This window comes from Populus alba, chromosome 14 (assembly GCF_005239225.2).
Source record: "Populus alba chromosome 14, ASM523922v2, whole genome shotgun sequence".
Taxonomy (NCBI): domain Eukaryota; kingdom Viridiplantae; phylum Streptophyta; class Magnoliopsida; order Malpighiales; family Salicaceae; genus Populus; species Populus alba.
Window position 1 is genome coordinate 9,531,955 of NC_133297.1, and position 16,674 is coordinate 9,548,628.

General features: G+C 36.0%; 4 protein-coding genes across 4 annotated transcripts; all 4 read left to right on the forward strand.

The window, feature by feature from the left end:
• Nucleotides 1-1,091: 1,091 nt before the first annotated feature.
• On the forward strand, nt 1,092-6,715 carry LOC118041027 (importin subunit alpha). Its single transcript, XM_035048121.2, has 10 exons — nt 1,092-1,496; nt 1,681-1,869; nt 2,016-2,147; nt 2,266-2,451; nt 2,553-2,716; nt 2,819-2,897; nt 4,276-4,404; nt 4,823-4,950; nt 5,046-5,425; nt 6,235-6,715. Exons 1-9 carry the CDS (start codon nt 1,278-1,280, stop codon nt 5,422-5,424), a joined length of 1,605 nt encoding a protein of 534 aa, XP_034904012.1. The 5' UTR covers nt 1,092-1,277; the 3' UTR covers nt 5,425; nt 6,235-6,715.
• Nucleotides 6,716-7,166: 451 nt separating this feature from the next.
• LOC118041026 (uncharacterized) lies at nt 7,167-9,737 on the forward strand. Its single transcript, XM_035048120.2, has 3 exons — nt 7,167-7,968; nt 8,093-8,470; nt 9,200-9,737. The coding sequence occupies exons 1-3, from the start codon at nt 7,473-7,475 to the stop codon at nt 9,559-9,561; spliced, it is 1,236 nt and encodes a 411-aa protein (XP_034904011.1). The 5' UTR covers nt 7,167-7,472; the 3' UTR covers nt 9,562-9,737.
• Nucleotides 9,738-11,964: 2,227 nt separating this feature from the next.
• On the forward strand, nt 11,965-13,042 carry LOC118041025 (GATA transcription factor 16). The gene is made up of 3 exons (XM_035048119.2): nt 11,965-12,292; nt 12,395-12,517; nt 12,617-13,042. Exons 1-3 carry the CDS (start codon nt 12,275-12,277, stop codon nt 12,875-12,877), a joined length of 402 nt encoding a protein of 133 aa, XP_034904010.1. The 5' UTR covers nt 11,965-12,274; the 3' UTR covers nt 12,878-13,042.
• A 1,629-nt stretch (nt 13,043-14,671) lies between these two features.
• LOC118041024 (uncharacterized) lies at nt 14,672-16,031 on the forward strand. Its single transcript, XM_035048118.2, has 2 exons — nt 14,672-15,172; nt 15,268-16,031. Exons 1-2 carry the CDS (start codon nt 14,993-14,995, stop codon nt 15,814-15,816), a joined length of 729 nt encoding a protein of 242 aa, XP_034904009.1. The 5' UTR covers nt 14,672-14,992; the 3' UTR covers nt 15,817-16,031.
• Nucleotides 16,032-16,674: the final 643 nt, after the last annotated feature.

The following is a 16,674-nucleotide window of genomic DNA, read 5'->3' on the forward strand; positions in this document are numbered from 1 at the left end:
AAATATTCATTTTATACAAACCCTTGTTCAACCCCACCTTTGACATGTGAGGCGAAAGGTTAATGCAAGATTTTTAATTTAAAGTAATCATAATTATATCATTACCAATAAGAACAAGATTCCTCGACAGAAATTGAAATTTATTAGGATGATCAACTAAACACCAAGAGTATATTTGTTTTTACAATAAAAAAAATATGTTTTTGAATATTTTTATTTTTTTTGTTTTAAGTTTATTTTTTCTATATATTTAGATTATTTTGAAATGTTCATATTAAAAATAATTCTTAAAAATAAAAAATCTTATTTTAATATATTTATAAATAAAAAATATTTAAAAAAATAACCATTATTATAATTCCAAACAATACATAAAAATAATGTTATTTTCCTTTTCTTTTAAATTCCTTACGAAAGTAATAGTACTTGCGCAACGGTATAAATATCTTTTACGGCGAGGATTTCAAATAACGAGTATGAAATGTTACCGATACGCCAACCTAGGGTCCAAAAATTATTACTTGCTACCAGCTAACGAAATGAAAATGTAGGTTGCACGCGCGCGTGCACACACATATATATATTTTCTTATAATTTTTTAATAAATAATAGTTGATCGTATAGATATAAAAATGTGAAATTTTAGAAGCGTCGTTAAAAATATTTTCCAATTTATTTGGTTATGTGCCGCCAATTCTTTTTTTTTTTTTTTAAATTTGAATAAGAATACACGACTTAAGCTATATTGATTTTTTTTTTTATCTTTAACTACATTGGAATTCAGTAACGAACACAAAACTTAATTCAAGTCCAATTTCCCTTTAAATTCATCTCTCTCCATCTTTACTGACATATCATAGATTACTCCTACTGATTTAATTTGTCCACCCATTTTATTTTATTTTAATTTCATTTTCTTTTCACATACTTTTTTATCGTAGACAAAATTAATAAAATATAATATTATCTACAGCGGCAGAAAAGGAATAAAGATTGACGGCGGCGGAGGTCCGTTAGAGCTCCCTCTCCTTCAAATTCGAAAAAAACCAATGGTGGTCTCGTTAATAAGAACAAAATCTAAGCCCTGTTTCCCAAGCGTCGGTAGTTGAAAAACCTCTATAATAGCACCACCCTTCTGGCTCCAAGTCCATTCAAATAGAAATCCCAAAACCCCCCCACCACATTCCTCACTTTTACCACTCCTCTTCTTCCCTTCCCTTCGCTTCCCTCACTGTAACATCCACATTACAGTGCAGTGCAGTGCTAATCAAAACGACATGTCGTTGAGGCCGAGCGCGAGAGTGGAGGTGAGGAGGAACAAGTACAAGGTGGCGGTGGATGCAGATGAAGGGAGGAGAAGAAGGGAAGACAACCTGGTGGAGATCCGAAAGAATAAGAGAGAAGAAAGCTTGCTTAAGAAGCGACGTGAAGGACTTCAGGCCCAACAACAGCAACAAGTCACCTCTTCTCTTAACATTTCCGCTTCTGATAAGCCGGTATTCTTTGTTTCTTCACTTTACCTTTTCTCTTTAATTTTTGTGGATAGTTAGGTTGAATTGTTCCCTGATTTAATAATTTGTTGGATCAATCCTGAATCATCATTTGTTACCGATAATTATTAAATAAAAAAATCTTTTTTTTAATGGAGCTGATGGTTTTGTTAAATTAATCTGATGGCAGCTAGACACTCTTCCAGCAATGATTGCTGGTGTCTGGTCAGATGACAAGAATATACAGTTTGAGGGAACTACTCATTTCCGAAAGCTGCTCTCAATAGAACGCAGTCCTCCCATCAATGAAGTTATACAATCAGGGGTTGTCCCCCGCTTCATCGAGTTTCTTGCAAGGGATGATTTTCCACAGCTTCAGGTTTGGATTCGTGCTAGATCTTTGTTAATCTATGTTTTGAACAGGGCTTCATTATAGCTGCTGCTGTATCTATTATACCTGCCGGTTTAGTTTTTTTCTTTTCTTTTTAATTGTCGTGTTGTATTTTTTTCAATGTTATATTTTAGTTCGAGGCGGCTTGGGCGCTCACGAATATTGCTTCTGGGACATCAGAAAACACCAAGGTTGTAATTGACCATGGGGCAATCCCGATTTTTGTCAAACTTTTAAGTTCTCCAGCTGAAGATGTCAGGGAACAGGTAGATGTTATTATTATTTTATGTAATCTATTTTTCTTTCAAGTAATGTCAAGGGGCCATCGTAATTATTTCTTGATTGGTTCGATAATGGCAAACTTACATTTTGCTGGGATTATAGGCTGTTTGGGCATTAGGAAATGTTGCTGGTGACTCACCAAAATGCCGTGATCTAGTCCTTGGTCATGGGGCTTTGATGCCTTTGCTTGCACAATTCAATGAACATGCAAAGCTTTCTATGTTAAGAAATGCAACTTGGACATTATCGAACTTCTGCAGGGGCAAGCCCCAACCTTTGTTTGACCAGGTTTGACTTTCAAGATAGACTGTTTAAATGCAGTTCCAGTACTTTATTCCCCAATTTGTTAATTGCTGCTAGTGTATGTGCTGTTGAAATTCAATGAGCAGACAAAACCTGCTCTCCCAGCTCTTGAGCGTCTTATACATTCAAATGACAACGAAGTCCTCACAGATGCATGCTGGGCACTGTCATATCTCTCAGATGGATCCAATGAGAAAATCCAAGCTGTTATTGAGGCTGGGGTCTGCCCCCGTCTCGTTGAACTTTTACAGTGAGTTATAAACTCTGTTTGCTCTTCATATGTGTCAGATGATTCCTTTTCCTGGTATTTGCTTCTGAAAGTTGAAATGCTCTGTACATTTTCTGTTTTCAGTCATCCATCTCCAACAGTGCTCATCCCTGCGCTACGTGCAGTTGGAAATATTGTTACTGGAGATGACATGCAGACTCAGGTATTGGTTATACTCATACCTTTATTTTTCTAATTAACCAAACCCCCCCTATTTATTTATCTTACTGCTTAATTTCTCTTCCCCTGGTTTTAGTCATGAGTTCATAATTGGCATGATTTTGTTTATTTTAAAACCAATCACATACTCCTCTGACAGTTTTGTACTGATCTTGGAAGATGGAAATACTTGTACGTGCCTGCATTGCTCATTTTAGATGTACAGGTTGAAAATATAGATGGACATGCTTTTTTTTCTTTAATGCTTTAATAATATTCTAGATTAGTTGGCATTTTCTATACAATTTCACAACTTATCATTACAACCTGGCATGCTGTTTTGCACTAATTCTGATAGCATGTAATGGGTTTGTTTCAGCTGTTGCTTATGGTTGTCTGGTTTTGAAATCAATACTTGTCACATTTTATAGTTTTCAAGTCAATGCTTGTCATGCATTCATATTTGATGGCTATTGATAAGGATGGGTCTAAAGGTTCTATGGTGTCTGCACCCACAACCACCCTCCTCCAGCTTTTGACTAGCCATTATAATAGATGAGATTCCAAACAGTACAGAGTAGGTTTTTTTTTGTCATTGACTTGAGTCTGAGTGAAACTTCGTGTACGTGAAGGTCTCAATTGGATGGAGACCAACTTGAGAGATTTGATAAAATTTCCAAATTTACAAAACATCGGATTGTTTCCTTCCCCAACAGTGCGGACATGCTTCAGACAAACTTTAATTTTAGCTGTGAAGTGGAAGAATTAGTATAAACTCATGATTAGGGAAGATTATGAAATCAATCTATTTTCTAATCTCTTGATTGAGTATGTAGTCTAATTCTTGCTAGGAGGTTATTTTATGGTGTTATGGAATTCATGTCTCGCTTTTGTTTTGAGATGCGTGCAGACATGCCTTAATTTTTTAGGAAGTGACTATCATGCTTGAACGAGTAGTGGTTTTTAGTTGAGATGAAGTCTGCATTTATGTCTTGGCAGAGCTAATGATCTTGCATGTTAACCAGGAAAAAAAATTTGGAACCCATTCAGAAACGAAGTTCTAGAGATTTGAAAAGCTCAGAGGCGTGTAACATTCCCCAACTGCCTGCTTGCCAAATGGCACTATGAAATAAGATAACTCAAATAAAATGATCCAAAATTATCCCAGAGAGGAGAAAAAGGGTTCAATAATTTTATTTTTTTTAAGAATTATTTAGATGATATCATTTATAATTTTCAGCACACCTCGATTAATCATCTGATGATATCTACAGCATGTCTTAGTGGTCTGATATGTTGCATGTATGACATGTTTGCATGACTCGAAAACATGTTGGCTTCTGAGCCAATGATGTAATGCTTTGTGTCATTCCTGATTTCAGTGTATGATAAACCATCAAGCTCTCCCATGTCTTTTGAACTTGCTGACAAATAATTACAAGAAAAGCATCAAGAAGGAAGCATGCTGGACAATCTCAAACGTCACAGCTGGAAATGCAAATCAGATACAGGTGAGCAAGACTACTCATTAAATATCATCAGTGGATCCCTGGTTTGGATGAAAATTAATATGTCCTTAAATTTTGTCACAATGTCTGTAATCTTCTGATTATTTAAAGCTTAGATATTATGAGGGATACGGGAATTTACAGAAAGTTTTTTGGAGCTATTTATTATGTTGTTTTCTTGCCCATCTGGTAAAATGGAGTTATTTGTCCCCTGTCTCAATTGCTTTAAAATTCTGAGTTGATGATTGTTTTATGTACCCTCAGTTTGTTTACATCAAATGATTGTTTTGAAGTGAGGATATCTTGAGGATGGCTACAGATAATCTACCAAAAAAAAGACTTTCAACTCTCTATTAGATGTTTTTATCGCCTATTTGTTGTTATGTTCATTGCATGAGACTTGCATTTGCAAATTGCGCAGGCTGTACTTGAAGCAGGTATTATTGGCCCTCTTGTCCAATTGCTTCAAAATGCTGAATTTGAGATCAAGAAAGAGGCTGCTTGGGCAATTTCAAATGCAACTTCTGGTGGAAGCCATGAACAAATCAAGTATCTTTTTTCTCTTTCATGACAATCTTCTCCATTAATTGTTTATTTTGATTTACGTGTAAGTTAAAAGATTCAATTCTATTTGCGCATTGTAGGTTTCTGGTGGACCAGGGGTGCATCAAGCCATTATGTGATCTTTTGATTTGTCCTGACCCAAGAATTGTCACGGTTTGCTTAGAAGGGCTAGAGAACATTCTAAAGGTTGGGGAAGCTAAAAAGAATTTGGGCAACACAGGAAATGCAAATCTGTATACCCAAATGATTGAAGATGTTGAGGGTTTAGAAAAGATTGAGAACCTTCAGAGTCATGACAACAATGAAATATATGAGAAAGCAGTGAAGATTCTTGAGACATATTGGGTGGAAGATGGTGATGACTTTGAGGCATTTCCTCCAGGTGATGCTTCCCAATCTGGATTTCAGTTTGGTGGGACCGAAGTTCCTGTTTCCTCTAATGGATTTAAATTCACTTAAGGTATGCAACTTCTCTCACCAAGTTCGCAAGTTCTAGGTACAATTTCTCTTTACAAGTGACAAAGGCACCTCCTGGACAGTTAACATTTCACACCAAGGCTGAGCAATTCCTGTGTAATAGGGATTGCTTGTTTGTGCTTGTTTTTCTATCGATATTCTTGCAAAGATCGAGGTCTGGCATTTCCCAATTAGTTGGCTGGGAATGTGTAAGTTTGTGGATATTAGTTCTGAATTTACCTGTTTTGTGCTCTCATTTGTTTTGTTTCTACACATGCGGGGGGATGCCTTCAACTTTTTACCCTGTGTTAATTGCACTAATAGAAGTCACATGTGAAACTACGACACCGTTTGGCATTGCGTTCCAAACGGTGTTTTGCCTAAATTCAATTTTTTTTTTTTTGCTAAAATTGAGTTCGGTTTGTACCTTTTGGATCGTTTTGATGTGCTGATGTCAAAAATGATTTTTAAAAAATAAAAAAACATCATTGGCATGTATTTCAGCACGAAAAACTATTTGAAAAGCAACCGCTACTACACTGTCAAACACGCTGTACATACCTGTTTTGATATCTGATTGAAATTTTGAAAAATCTGTAGATAGTCTTGATATTTGCAGTTGATTACTTCTCTATATTTCGTAAAACATCATCATAGGGAGTAAATTATCATTTTATAAAGCTCTACAATTTATTGTAACTTTACCGCTTTCTGCCGATTTTATTGTAGTCTTGGGATTATTTCCTAATCACTTTTTTTTACACACTAATTTATGGCAAAGGTTAATTCGTACTGTCACCTTTTCTGTGCCAGACATTTGCAGCACCTAAAGTTCATGGTGGAATGAAGCTGAGTGTCCAGGTTTAAATCAATGATTGTTATTTTTGGATAGGGAAGTCACATGCCATAGGATCGTTCTCTGGCTATGCGGTTCAAAAGATGCCCTGTTACAGAGAAGTTTTATGTTTGTGAAGAGTCAAGAATTGCCATTGCTGGTGGAATCTACAGAAAGTTTTGAGTCTTTTTTTTCCTCCTTTTTCTCATTTTTATTTTGCTGGGCATTATTTTGTCATGCCTTGGACGAAGCTGCTCATCACAGTTTGCATCCGTCTGGATGATTGGAAGGATACGCGTTGCTATATGTTCTTCATTTTAAGGTCATCTCAGAACAGTTTGGAATCTAAGGATTGCCTTTCTATTAGAAAATGTTTCAATTTTCAGTTTTGAGGGGGCAATTTTTGTTGTCCGTGAAACAAAAACAAGAATTTATGACATAAAATTTACCATTATTGCATTCTGATTCGCGGCAAAACTTGATTTATCTCCTGATAACCAGTTTCTCATCTGTTTTATTGCTTTATTTCTTAGTTGTTTAGGTCTATGATATCCTTCTGCATGGTTTTCTTTTCTCTAAAGAAAGATGATATCCCTTGCGCACTCTGCTCATTTTGCTTGTGCTTTTGGTCATTTTAACACACACCAGCAGCCAGCAGGCATGTGTTTAACATATGCACACAAGCGCCTTTGAGAGAGCCAGGAAGTCCATTTTTCGAAATTAGCCTAATCCGCATGGATGCTTAATTATTGACAGAATCCTTGCAAGAATCTAAAATGGCAAGGGCCTGTGGTTGAATATGGATTGCAAGCCACGTGTTAGGCTGAAAGCGACATGGTTGATTGGACAGGAGAAGGAACGTCCGTCCTGTGACCGTCTGCTATGTATATAACGTCCAAATGTTTATCTAGACGTAGCGCTGTAACAGTACGCTGCCCATTCCCTACCAATACAGGGTCGTTGGGACTAAAATACCTTCATATCCAGCAAGTCTGATGGTATTGAACGGGAGGAACGTGGGTATTTCGGTAATATGGGATGCCATTTCTCAAGCTGCTCCACCACAAGTGCCAGAAAGTCTGGAAATAGCCCTTCGCAACAGCCAACTAGTGGAAAACCCGTGAGCAAAATAGTACTCATATGGACAAACACAGCCTTGTGGTAGAAAATTCCCTTGTCCCTTCGATTCGTATCTCTCTTTTGCAATAGAGCCTTCATGGTAGAAATATCAAACTGTTCAATTTCAAAAGTCCAAAATAAAATAAAATTACTGCCACCTTTTTTGCTGAAGCTGAGTCCCAAAGACATGAAGAGTCAGCTCTCTTCCACTGATGAAGATGAGTGCCAATTGTCAAGACTGGGCTACTGTTGGTGGAGATCGGCAGCGAAGTTTGATGAATGTGTTAGGCTTAAGCTCGACCTCCCTCACATCGCAAGCCTTACACCAAGACTCAGAGTTCTTAAAGAGTTGGAGAGACTGGCTTTGATTGCTCATGAAGGACTCAATGAGCTCAGATACAAGCTACAAATGTATCGTTCAGGTGATTTCTGGGTGCCCACAGGAGGTCTCAAGAAGGAAGAGATGGACATTCCACCAGTAGTCACTATTCTCTTGGTGGGTTTCTCTGGCTCTGGCAAGAGCTCACTTGTGAACCTTATGTACAGTGTTTTTGGTCGGTCTGGACTCATACCTTTTGCTCGAACTTCATCTGGTAAGTTTATTGTGCAGAGCATAGCACAGCCGTGAGTTTGCATTTATACTCCAAAGAGTTGCAAAACTGTGGAGTATGAAACATTTCTGGCAGCACAACTATTAATTTGATTTTGTATTTGTAGGCGGTGCTACCAAATACACCACCATGTACATGGAAGAGCACAATGTAATGAGATCAATGCAAGGTGGGTTTTGTGTGTACGATTCTAGAGGTTTTAATTATGGTAAAATTGGTGATGCTCTTGAGGAATTGTCAAGTTGGATGAGTGATGGGATTCACCATAACCAGCTGTGCCTGAGATCAGGTGATGATGTATTGCTGGAAGCCGACACAGAAACTGTTGGTTTGAGGTCATCTTCAAAGTTTGTACAGAGGACAGTAAATATTCCAATGGTGGTGGTTAACATAGCAGAGGTCCATAAAGCCTCAAAAGCTAGTGATTCGAAGCCATTAGAAGCCACAAGAGAACTCTTCCACTCCCCTGCTTTGAGAAAATGCAGTAAGCTTTAGTCTTTACCATCAATTCTTCGTTTAAGGTGCTATCGTTTTGACATTCAGCCATGACAGCTCGGACAACACTAGCTGTTTTTTTAATTCCTGTCATTATAATAAATGGATCAATACACATAGACTCGTGAAGCATCAAACATCATATCAAAGCTTTTTTGTACGTGCACTTTACGCTACTGTACTTACTAGAGCTATTGTAATTATTTATCTGCACTAAGCTTTGACTGCTGCAGCTGATGATGGTCTTGATATTTACATCATAGCAGAAAGAGAACTTAGTTCTTACTTTCAATTTCAGTACATTTAATTACCTATCTATTGGAGCATGCAATTGTCTTTTCAGACGGTGTGGATTGTCCAACATGTTTCAATCAGTTTTTTCTTCTTTTTTTCCTGGTCCTGACTCAGAAGAGTTTGAATTCATTCTGCAGTTTGCCTTGCCCCTACCTGCTTGCACCATAGCTTTAATACCCTCTGCTGCATTTATTTCTTATCCCGTTACTGTTTGAGTGAATTTTCAATCATACTTAACATAACCATGCTGCTCTAAATAAAGCTTTGCCAGAGACACAGAAGTAGGTTCATTTGGTTGTGCGTAAAATTAAATATAAATTCTGAGCTTTTTGTGACAGTACAATTAAGCAAGAACAGACAGCTTCATATGGGAATGCTTAGCATGCAAAATAATGCAAGTTAATTGGCTCCATTTTGCTCGCAGACGAGAATCCTATTTTGATCCTGACACATGGTGACTTGTTGACAACCGAAGAGAGGATCGACATCAGGCTCAGATTATGCGAGCGTCTAGGAATATCAGAGACTAATGGAGTGTATGACATTGTTTGCCTCACAGAATATGGATTTCTCGCAGAAGAATCTGATCCGGTTACAGCGTATGCCTTAGCTGAAGCTGTATACCGGGCATTGCTCATCTCAGACAGGGGGCATTTTTCAAAGAAAAACCTCCAGGACTGGGCAGTGTTCGTATTGTCATGGTTAATGTTCTTCATGGGTGCTCTCTTCTCCTTCCTTGCTGATCTTTGCTCAAAACTTGGACAAAGGGATAGGTTGAAGCACTGAAAGCAAGAAGCGTCTAATTTGCTCAATCTGTTGTGTATCACTAACTGGTACAGATTTTATTTTATTTTATTTTGCACTCAAGACCCTCTCCATGAGTCTTTAGAAGGCCTGACTAAATTATTTGATGTAAATTACTAATGACAGAGGCTGAAGCAGTGAGCTGATCTTTTAATTTAGTTTAGTTTTGCAGCCATTAATTAGTATTTCACTCTTACATTCCAAAAGAGAGTCCATACAATTTGAACACAGTAGAGGACACCACCACTGCTCATAAATTTCTGAAGAATTTGAATTTCAAAAGAGAAGTGTTCCTGTTTGCCATCCACAATACAACAAAGGGAAGCAGCAATTGTTTGGTCCCTTATGCAAGAAGAGCAAGTGTTTTGCACATCCTAGTGATCTATGCTACCATTCATGTTATTTCCGAAGGCGGAACTCGATGAAATGGTTGCAGACATGGTCCCGTGTTATCGAGGAGCAAGCAGCTTTCTGCCGCGACACAAACACCGTTTTGGCCTTTTGCATTGCTTGTGGACTCGTGATACTTCGAAGGACAGTTCTTTTCCGCGGTACGAGCGGGAGTTCAATGTCGTGACTCAATCATTCAATTATTATCGGTAAAGCCAATAATTGTTTAGGCATCTCATACAGAAAAATCTGCAATAGCATCAACATACAGCGACGTTTGGTATTGTGTTTAATATTAGGATAATAATTGTGTTTTAATTTTTTTAGTTTAAAAATATATTGAAATAATATGTATATTTTTTAAAAAATATTTTTGATATTAAAACATAAAAACAATTTAAAAATACTAAAAATCAGGCATCTTATAAAAATAAATCAGCAATAACATTAATATACAACGGCATGTTTGGAATTGTTATGTTATATTTTATATTGATATTGTGATAATGATTGTTTATAAAGTATTTTTTTTTGTTGATTAATTTTTCTAATAACAAACAAATATAAAATAATTTAAAAAATAATTTTTTAAAAATAACTTTCATGTAAACAAACAACATAAATAGATATTTATTCTTATTATATATATTTTTGTGGTACAAGACACGAGTAAAACCAAGCGCAATCTAAAAAACCATCAATAGCAAACAATCACAGGATGTTCCTTCCTTCCGTTTTATCAAGCTAAGGACAATGGCTGGCTGCGTCTGGTCCAGAATCGGTGGCCTGGGTTTTGTCTCTTCTTCCATCGTTATCTCTTCATCACAACCTCAAGCTTTGCCAAAACCTTTTCCTTTCCCTCCCACTGCTCTCATCTACAACTGTTATAAAGAGACAAAGGTGGCATCTTGTCTTGATTCTGCTTCATCTCACTGTCTCTGTCACAACCCATTTACCAAAATGTCCATCTTCACCTTTCGCTTGGAGCCATGGGCATTTCTTGCTTTCAATCCTTAATTTCTTCTGTGCAGTGATTTGATAGCGTGCTCTATGCTTTTATACATCAAAGTTCAAACGTCTCTTGATTTTGGCATCTGGGGTCCCAGTAAAAAAAAAAAAAAAACCTGTGTGATCAGTGCAGAAGGGTATCTTTCCTGTTGCACAGAATCGAGTGGATTTCTTATTTTAATGGAAAACAAAGCAAAATAGAACTTATTTCTTTGCTGTAATATTCTTCCTTCAACTTCACATTCACCTCCGAATTGTATCTTTATTGGAAAAATTTTCTTTTTGGCATTTAGGGAAAATATTAACTGAGAAATAATCACCAAATCATTTCTTAAAAGATTTCAAATACTGAATTTATAAATCTATTAATGGAATCTATCATTCAATGTATGATATTTTCTCAAGAGAAAAAAAATCATATATATATATATATATTAAAAATACATGTCGTGAATGATAAATGGGTAATTGTAGACATTAAAGTTATTAAATGATAAATCAACGCTAAAAAAATAACAATTTCCACGTTATTTTATATGAAATGCACAACAATGCTAAAAAAAAAACTATTTTGAAAACAACTATTATCAAAAGGGTAGAAGAAAATCTTTGGACTATGGAGGGTGACTAAACTTTCTGTTACTGATTGGGATCATAAAATGGTGTTTGTAATTGTTATAATAATTATTTTTTATTTCAAAATATATTAAGATAATATATATTTATTTTTAAAAAATTATTTTTAATATCAGTACTGATTATAATAAAAATATAAAAATATAAAAAAATAATTTTAAATATATATTTTTTAATTTTCATGAAATGTTATTTAGAATATAATTTTTTTAATTAATGAATTCTAAAATTGTCCTAAAAAAAACGTTATGGTCCTGGAATCAACCACATATGGGTATTTTAGTCTATTAAAGAAAATTTGAATTAGGGTTTCTGCGCCGCAGCCCCCACGGTAGAAAACTAGCCGTCTTGATTCTTGAACGAGGCAGCTGTTATTATATTTGCAAGCCTCTTCAAGTGCCCTGTTTCCCATTCCCATGTTTCTTCAGCTTCTTTCCTATTAACACCTCCCTCGCTGCATTTATATCTCTCCTTCAATACCTAATGAGAATGTTTTTTTGTATGCTGTTGCTCTCTTCGCTTTAGGTCTCTTTGAGTTGAGACACACTTGCCTCTCTCTTCTTCCTCCAAGTCTCATGTCTGTTGAATCTTAACTATCTCATACAGCACTTATTTTGAAGTGCTTGTCTTCAGTCTCTAGCATAACCTGTTTGCACTGATCATGGATTTCAACACAAAAGTGAGTGATCTTATCCTTTTTCCATAGCCTTTTGTTTTTTAACTTAGTGATGGTTATTGCTCGGTTTACTTGTTACTTAATGTCCTCGATTTTTTTAAACAGGGATCAGAGTCAGAGGACATGGATAGTGCTCAATCAAGCAAGGGTAACGAGATCAAAAGAAGATGCATGGATTGCCAAACTACAAGAACCCCATGTTGGCGAGGCGGTCCGGCTGGTCCCAGGGTGTGTGTAATATTCACTTTGCAAGGATCATCTTCCTTAAGTTTCTGTATTGTGATTCTGATTAGCTTTATTAATAATGTATACTTTTATTATTTTCAGACACTGTGCAATGCATGTGGGATCAGACAGAGGAAGAAGAGGAGAGCACTTCTTGGGTCGGACAAAGGAGGAGCGGAGAGGAGTAAAAATAAGATTGCTAAAAGTAGCAATAGTAGTAAGCTAGGAGTTTCATTGAAGCTAGATTTGATGGGTTTTAGAAGAGATGGGATATTGCAGGAAGATTGGAAGAGAAAACTGGGAGAGGAAGAACAGGCTGCCATACTCTTGATGGCCTTATCTTGTGGCTTGGTCCGTGCTTAGGATAAGATAAAGGAAAGCATTTTTCTTCTGCGTAGCTTTCTAGTTGTCTTCAAGTTTTAACCCCAATCAATATTCAATGTTTTTTTATGGGGAAATTGCAACGTGTAAAATTGCAAAATGATCAAGCACTTACATGAATACAAACAATGATTTCTTTTCACATTAGATTCCTTTGTTCATCGTTAAACATTCGGGATACCGAACGAAATCCAGCAGGTTGAACAAGGATTAACCTTTGATGGCAATAAAACTCAGTCTCCCTGCGGAGGCAGGCAATCTTTCATTGCTAGCAGACTACAAGATGCCCGTCAATGCCCAAATGATTGCAACTCTCTAAAGAATGTAAATTTACGGTAGCCAGGAGCTCCTTCCATTAGCGTCGAGACAGAAAAAATGTGATTTGGTTTCTTCGGCCATTTTATGAGCTTAGGCAGAGCGAGCCCCGATTTCTTCTAAATAGATGAGAGGACATGAAACACCATTTGAGTCCTGATTTTACATGATTCACTTCTATCAGCAGGCGACACTTGCCAAATAATTCATTTCATATTTAAAAGTAACTACCCATAATTATTATGTGATCCCACTTATAATTGTTATGTGATGCTGCTTTAGATAATGGATATTATTAGAACTTAAAAGCTACATGAGATCTGCAGCATTGAATAAAATGTGATCAAGCACTCTCAAGTTCAATTCAATGACTTCTCTTTAGCACTTGGATGTGCCCCGTTTAAGCTAATGGCTATTTAAGCAGTGATTAAAGACCTTATTTAACAAAGATCCCAAGAATAAGTGAAGATTGCTTTGCCGTGGATTTTTTTTTTTTTGCATAAAAAATATATAAAAAAATAAAAATTTAAAAATCTTGGGTTTTTCTACAAAGCTATACCCAATAATCTTAGGTTTGGCTGCAACGCCTGACCTAAGAGTAATATTTATAATATTAATAATAACATTAAACTTACATGACCCAAGTTTAAGTGAGTTTGGCTGCAACATTGGACCCAAGAATATTGAATGTAGGTCTGGCTATAAGGTCTTATCATAAAAGTGTAATAATTAAAAAAAACAAAGAAAAAAACTAATGAAGAAAAAGAAAAAAAATTGAATTAATTGGGTTAACCCTTTAAACCAGGTTATCCCGTACAGCCTGGGATTCGCGTCATGAAAGTTTGATAATTAAATAGAAAAACAAATGACGGGTTTACTCAGAATTAACTTGGTTAACCCATCAAACCAAGTTAACCCGTCGAGCCCAGGATATGTTTCATGAAAATCTGATAATTAAATAAAAATAAAATTAACTTTAACAAACTAAACTAAATGAAAAAAATAATTAAAAAAAATCTGGGTTAACTTATCAAATTAAATTAACCTATCAAACCCGAGATTCATATCATGAAAATCTGATAACTAACTAAAAAAATTTAACATTAACAAACTAAATCAAATAAAAAAAATTCATTAAAAAAAAGAAAAAACAAAGAAAAAGAAAAAACAATTATATAATATAATATAATAATTATTATATAATAAATTAATAAGTAAATATTATATTAGTAAAAGGCGTAATCTACCACGCCTTTTAGAGTATTACTTAATATATATTAAAAAATCTCATTTATATTTCTTTATAACTTTTATTCTCCTGAGCCCGCTGAATAGATCCATCAAAAACATGCTGAGGACCCAACATGCTTACGTGAGGGGAAGAACAGGCAGGCTTCATGGGCCTCTACTTGCTAATCATTTCACGCTAAAAACCAACCCTAGAGGATTGGATCGACCCCACTTCTACTAGAGAATTCGAGCGCATGCCTTGCTTCCTTCAAATGCAGAAGCAGGAAGAAACTTCGAGGTGCCTCTCTCACCATGGATACACAAAGAAAAGATGACTATAAAGAAGTGACATTAAAATACAGCAAGGCACGACATGCTATTGCCACGTCAATAGTTTAAGACACGTGTCTCCACATAAACATATTCTCTTCTCTAGAAAGTCCCCCTCGCTTCTTTTTCTTGGTTGGAGCTTGCCTTTGTTCTTGGTTCTGAACTTCGAAACAAAAGTGCTAATTAACTGTATAATTCAAGCATTAGGGAGAGAATTTGAAGATGATCCAGTCAAGACTAGCTGCAACCGCAACAAGATCGTATAGGTCCCTCTCTTCAGCCTACAATCTAGCTCGAGTTCGAGGATTTGCTACAGAACCAACTGGTCGCCCTGCTGATCCAGAGGTTTACGCTGACCGTGAACATGAAATTCAACATGCTGTTCCCACTGGAAAACGTGAAGTAAGATTTTCGTTGCCTTTTACCCTTTTTAGAAGTCATTTGATTGATCAGTCAAAAGTGATATCCACAGAGACCAATTTATATATAATTTGCAGGATATGGCAGGAAAGTACGAGCCTGAAACGGGAAAGCGACAAACAGAAGCAGAATACAGACTCATTAAAGATACCGAACCATTGGCACCACCCAAACCGCCACATGTGCCTCCTACAAAGCTGGAAAATGCTGGAGTTCACAATCCAGCGGAACCCATTGTCCAGCAAAGGCGAAAGAACTCAACATTGACACTAGAAGAAGTTAGCTGCGCTGGACTTGATGGCTCGCCATGGCCAAAGGATGAGAGAAGCATCGAAGAACAAGTAGAAGATGACAAGGAATATTTCAGGCGTCGCAAGGCGTCGCCGTTGTCAGAAACTCAGGTGGCGGATACTAGAAAGCCGATAACAAGGGCAACCGATGGCACTGCTTGTGAAGAAATTTATAAAGAACCTGGAGACGTGATTGGGTGGTTGCCAGAGCAACTTGACACGGCTGAGCAGGCACTCGAGAGAGCTCGAAGGATTTGGATGGAGAATGCTATGCGTGGTGATCCTGATACACCACATGGTCGGGTTTTAAGAGAGCTTCGAGGAGAGTGGTTTTGACCTCTAAAGACGGAGATTAATACTTGGTTGTGTTTGAGTAGAAACAATAGAAGCTGCGTTTGACCTTCCTATATTAAAAGCGCAAGTTACATAAATCAAGCATGGTTTTGAATTGTGCTAGATTTCAAATTTAAGTGTTATAATTTCAGAATTAAAATTATATTTTGTAATGTAATACAAATAAGAATATACACTGAAATATATAGTAAGTTCAGCGGTCACACTTTCTAGTAGTGTCTCATAACTTTTGTTTTTTAAAAACGTTTTTTTTTTTAATATATTAAAATAATATTTAAAAAATAAAAAAAATTAATTTTAAACAAAAAAAATTAATTTTTTTACAAATATTTTTTTGGAATATAATTCTAAACTGCCCTGAAAAATTATTTCCTCATGGTATGGAATGTTATAATATGGCTGATGTAAGTTGCATGGAATAAGTGTTTAATGTAACAATTTATCTGATAATGATTTTTTGCTTTTCTGTTTCCCAGACAAACTACGAATGCGACCCTCAATCCCATTTCTTCTTACAATTTTCCATCTGGTTAAAGTTAAATTAAAAGAACAAAAAAAAATTTAAACTCAGAATTGCTACTTAGCGGTAAGACAGTCTGTCAGCTAATTAGTGGTAAAACCGCTGGTTTCTAATTATATATATATATATATATATATAAAACATGGATATTTAAATTAGTTTGGGCGTATTTTAATTAATTTTATAAATTTTAAAATTAATAATTATATAAATGTTTAATAATTATTATATTAACCATTATAGAGCTACAATCTGGAATTACATGAGAAGGAAACCCCGGTTTTTAGTTACATTCATCACTGTTGTTTTGTCAATCGTTC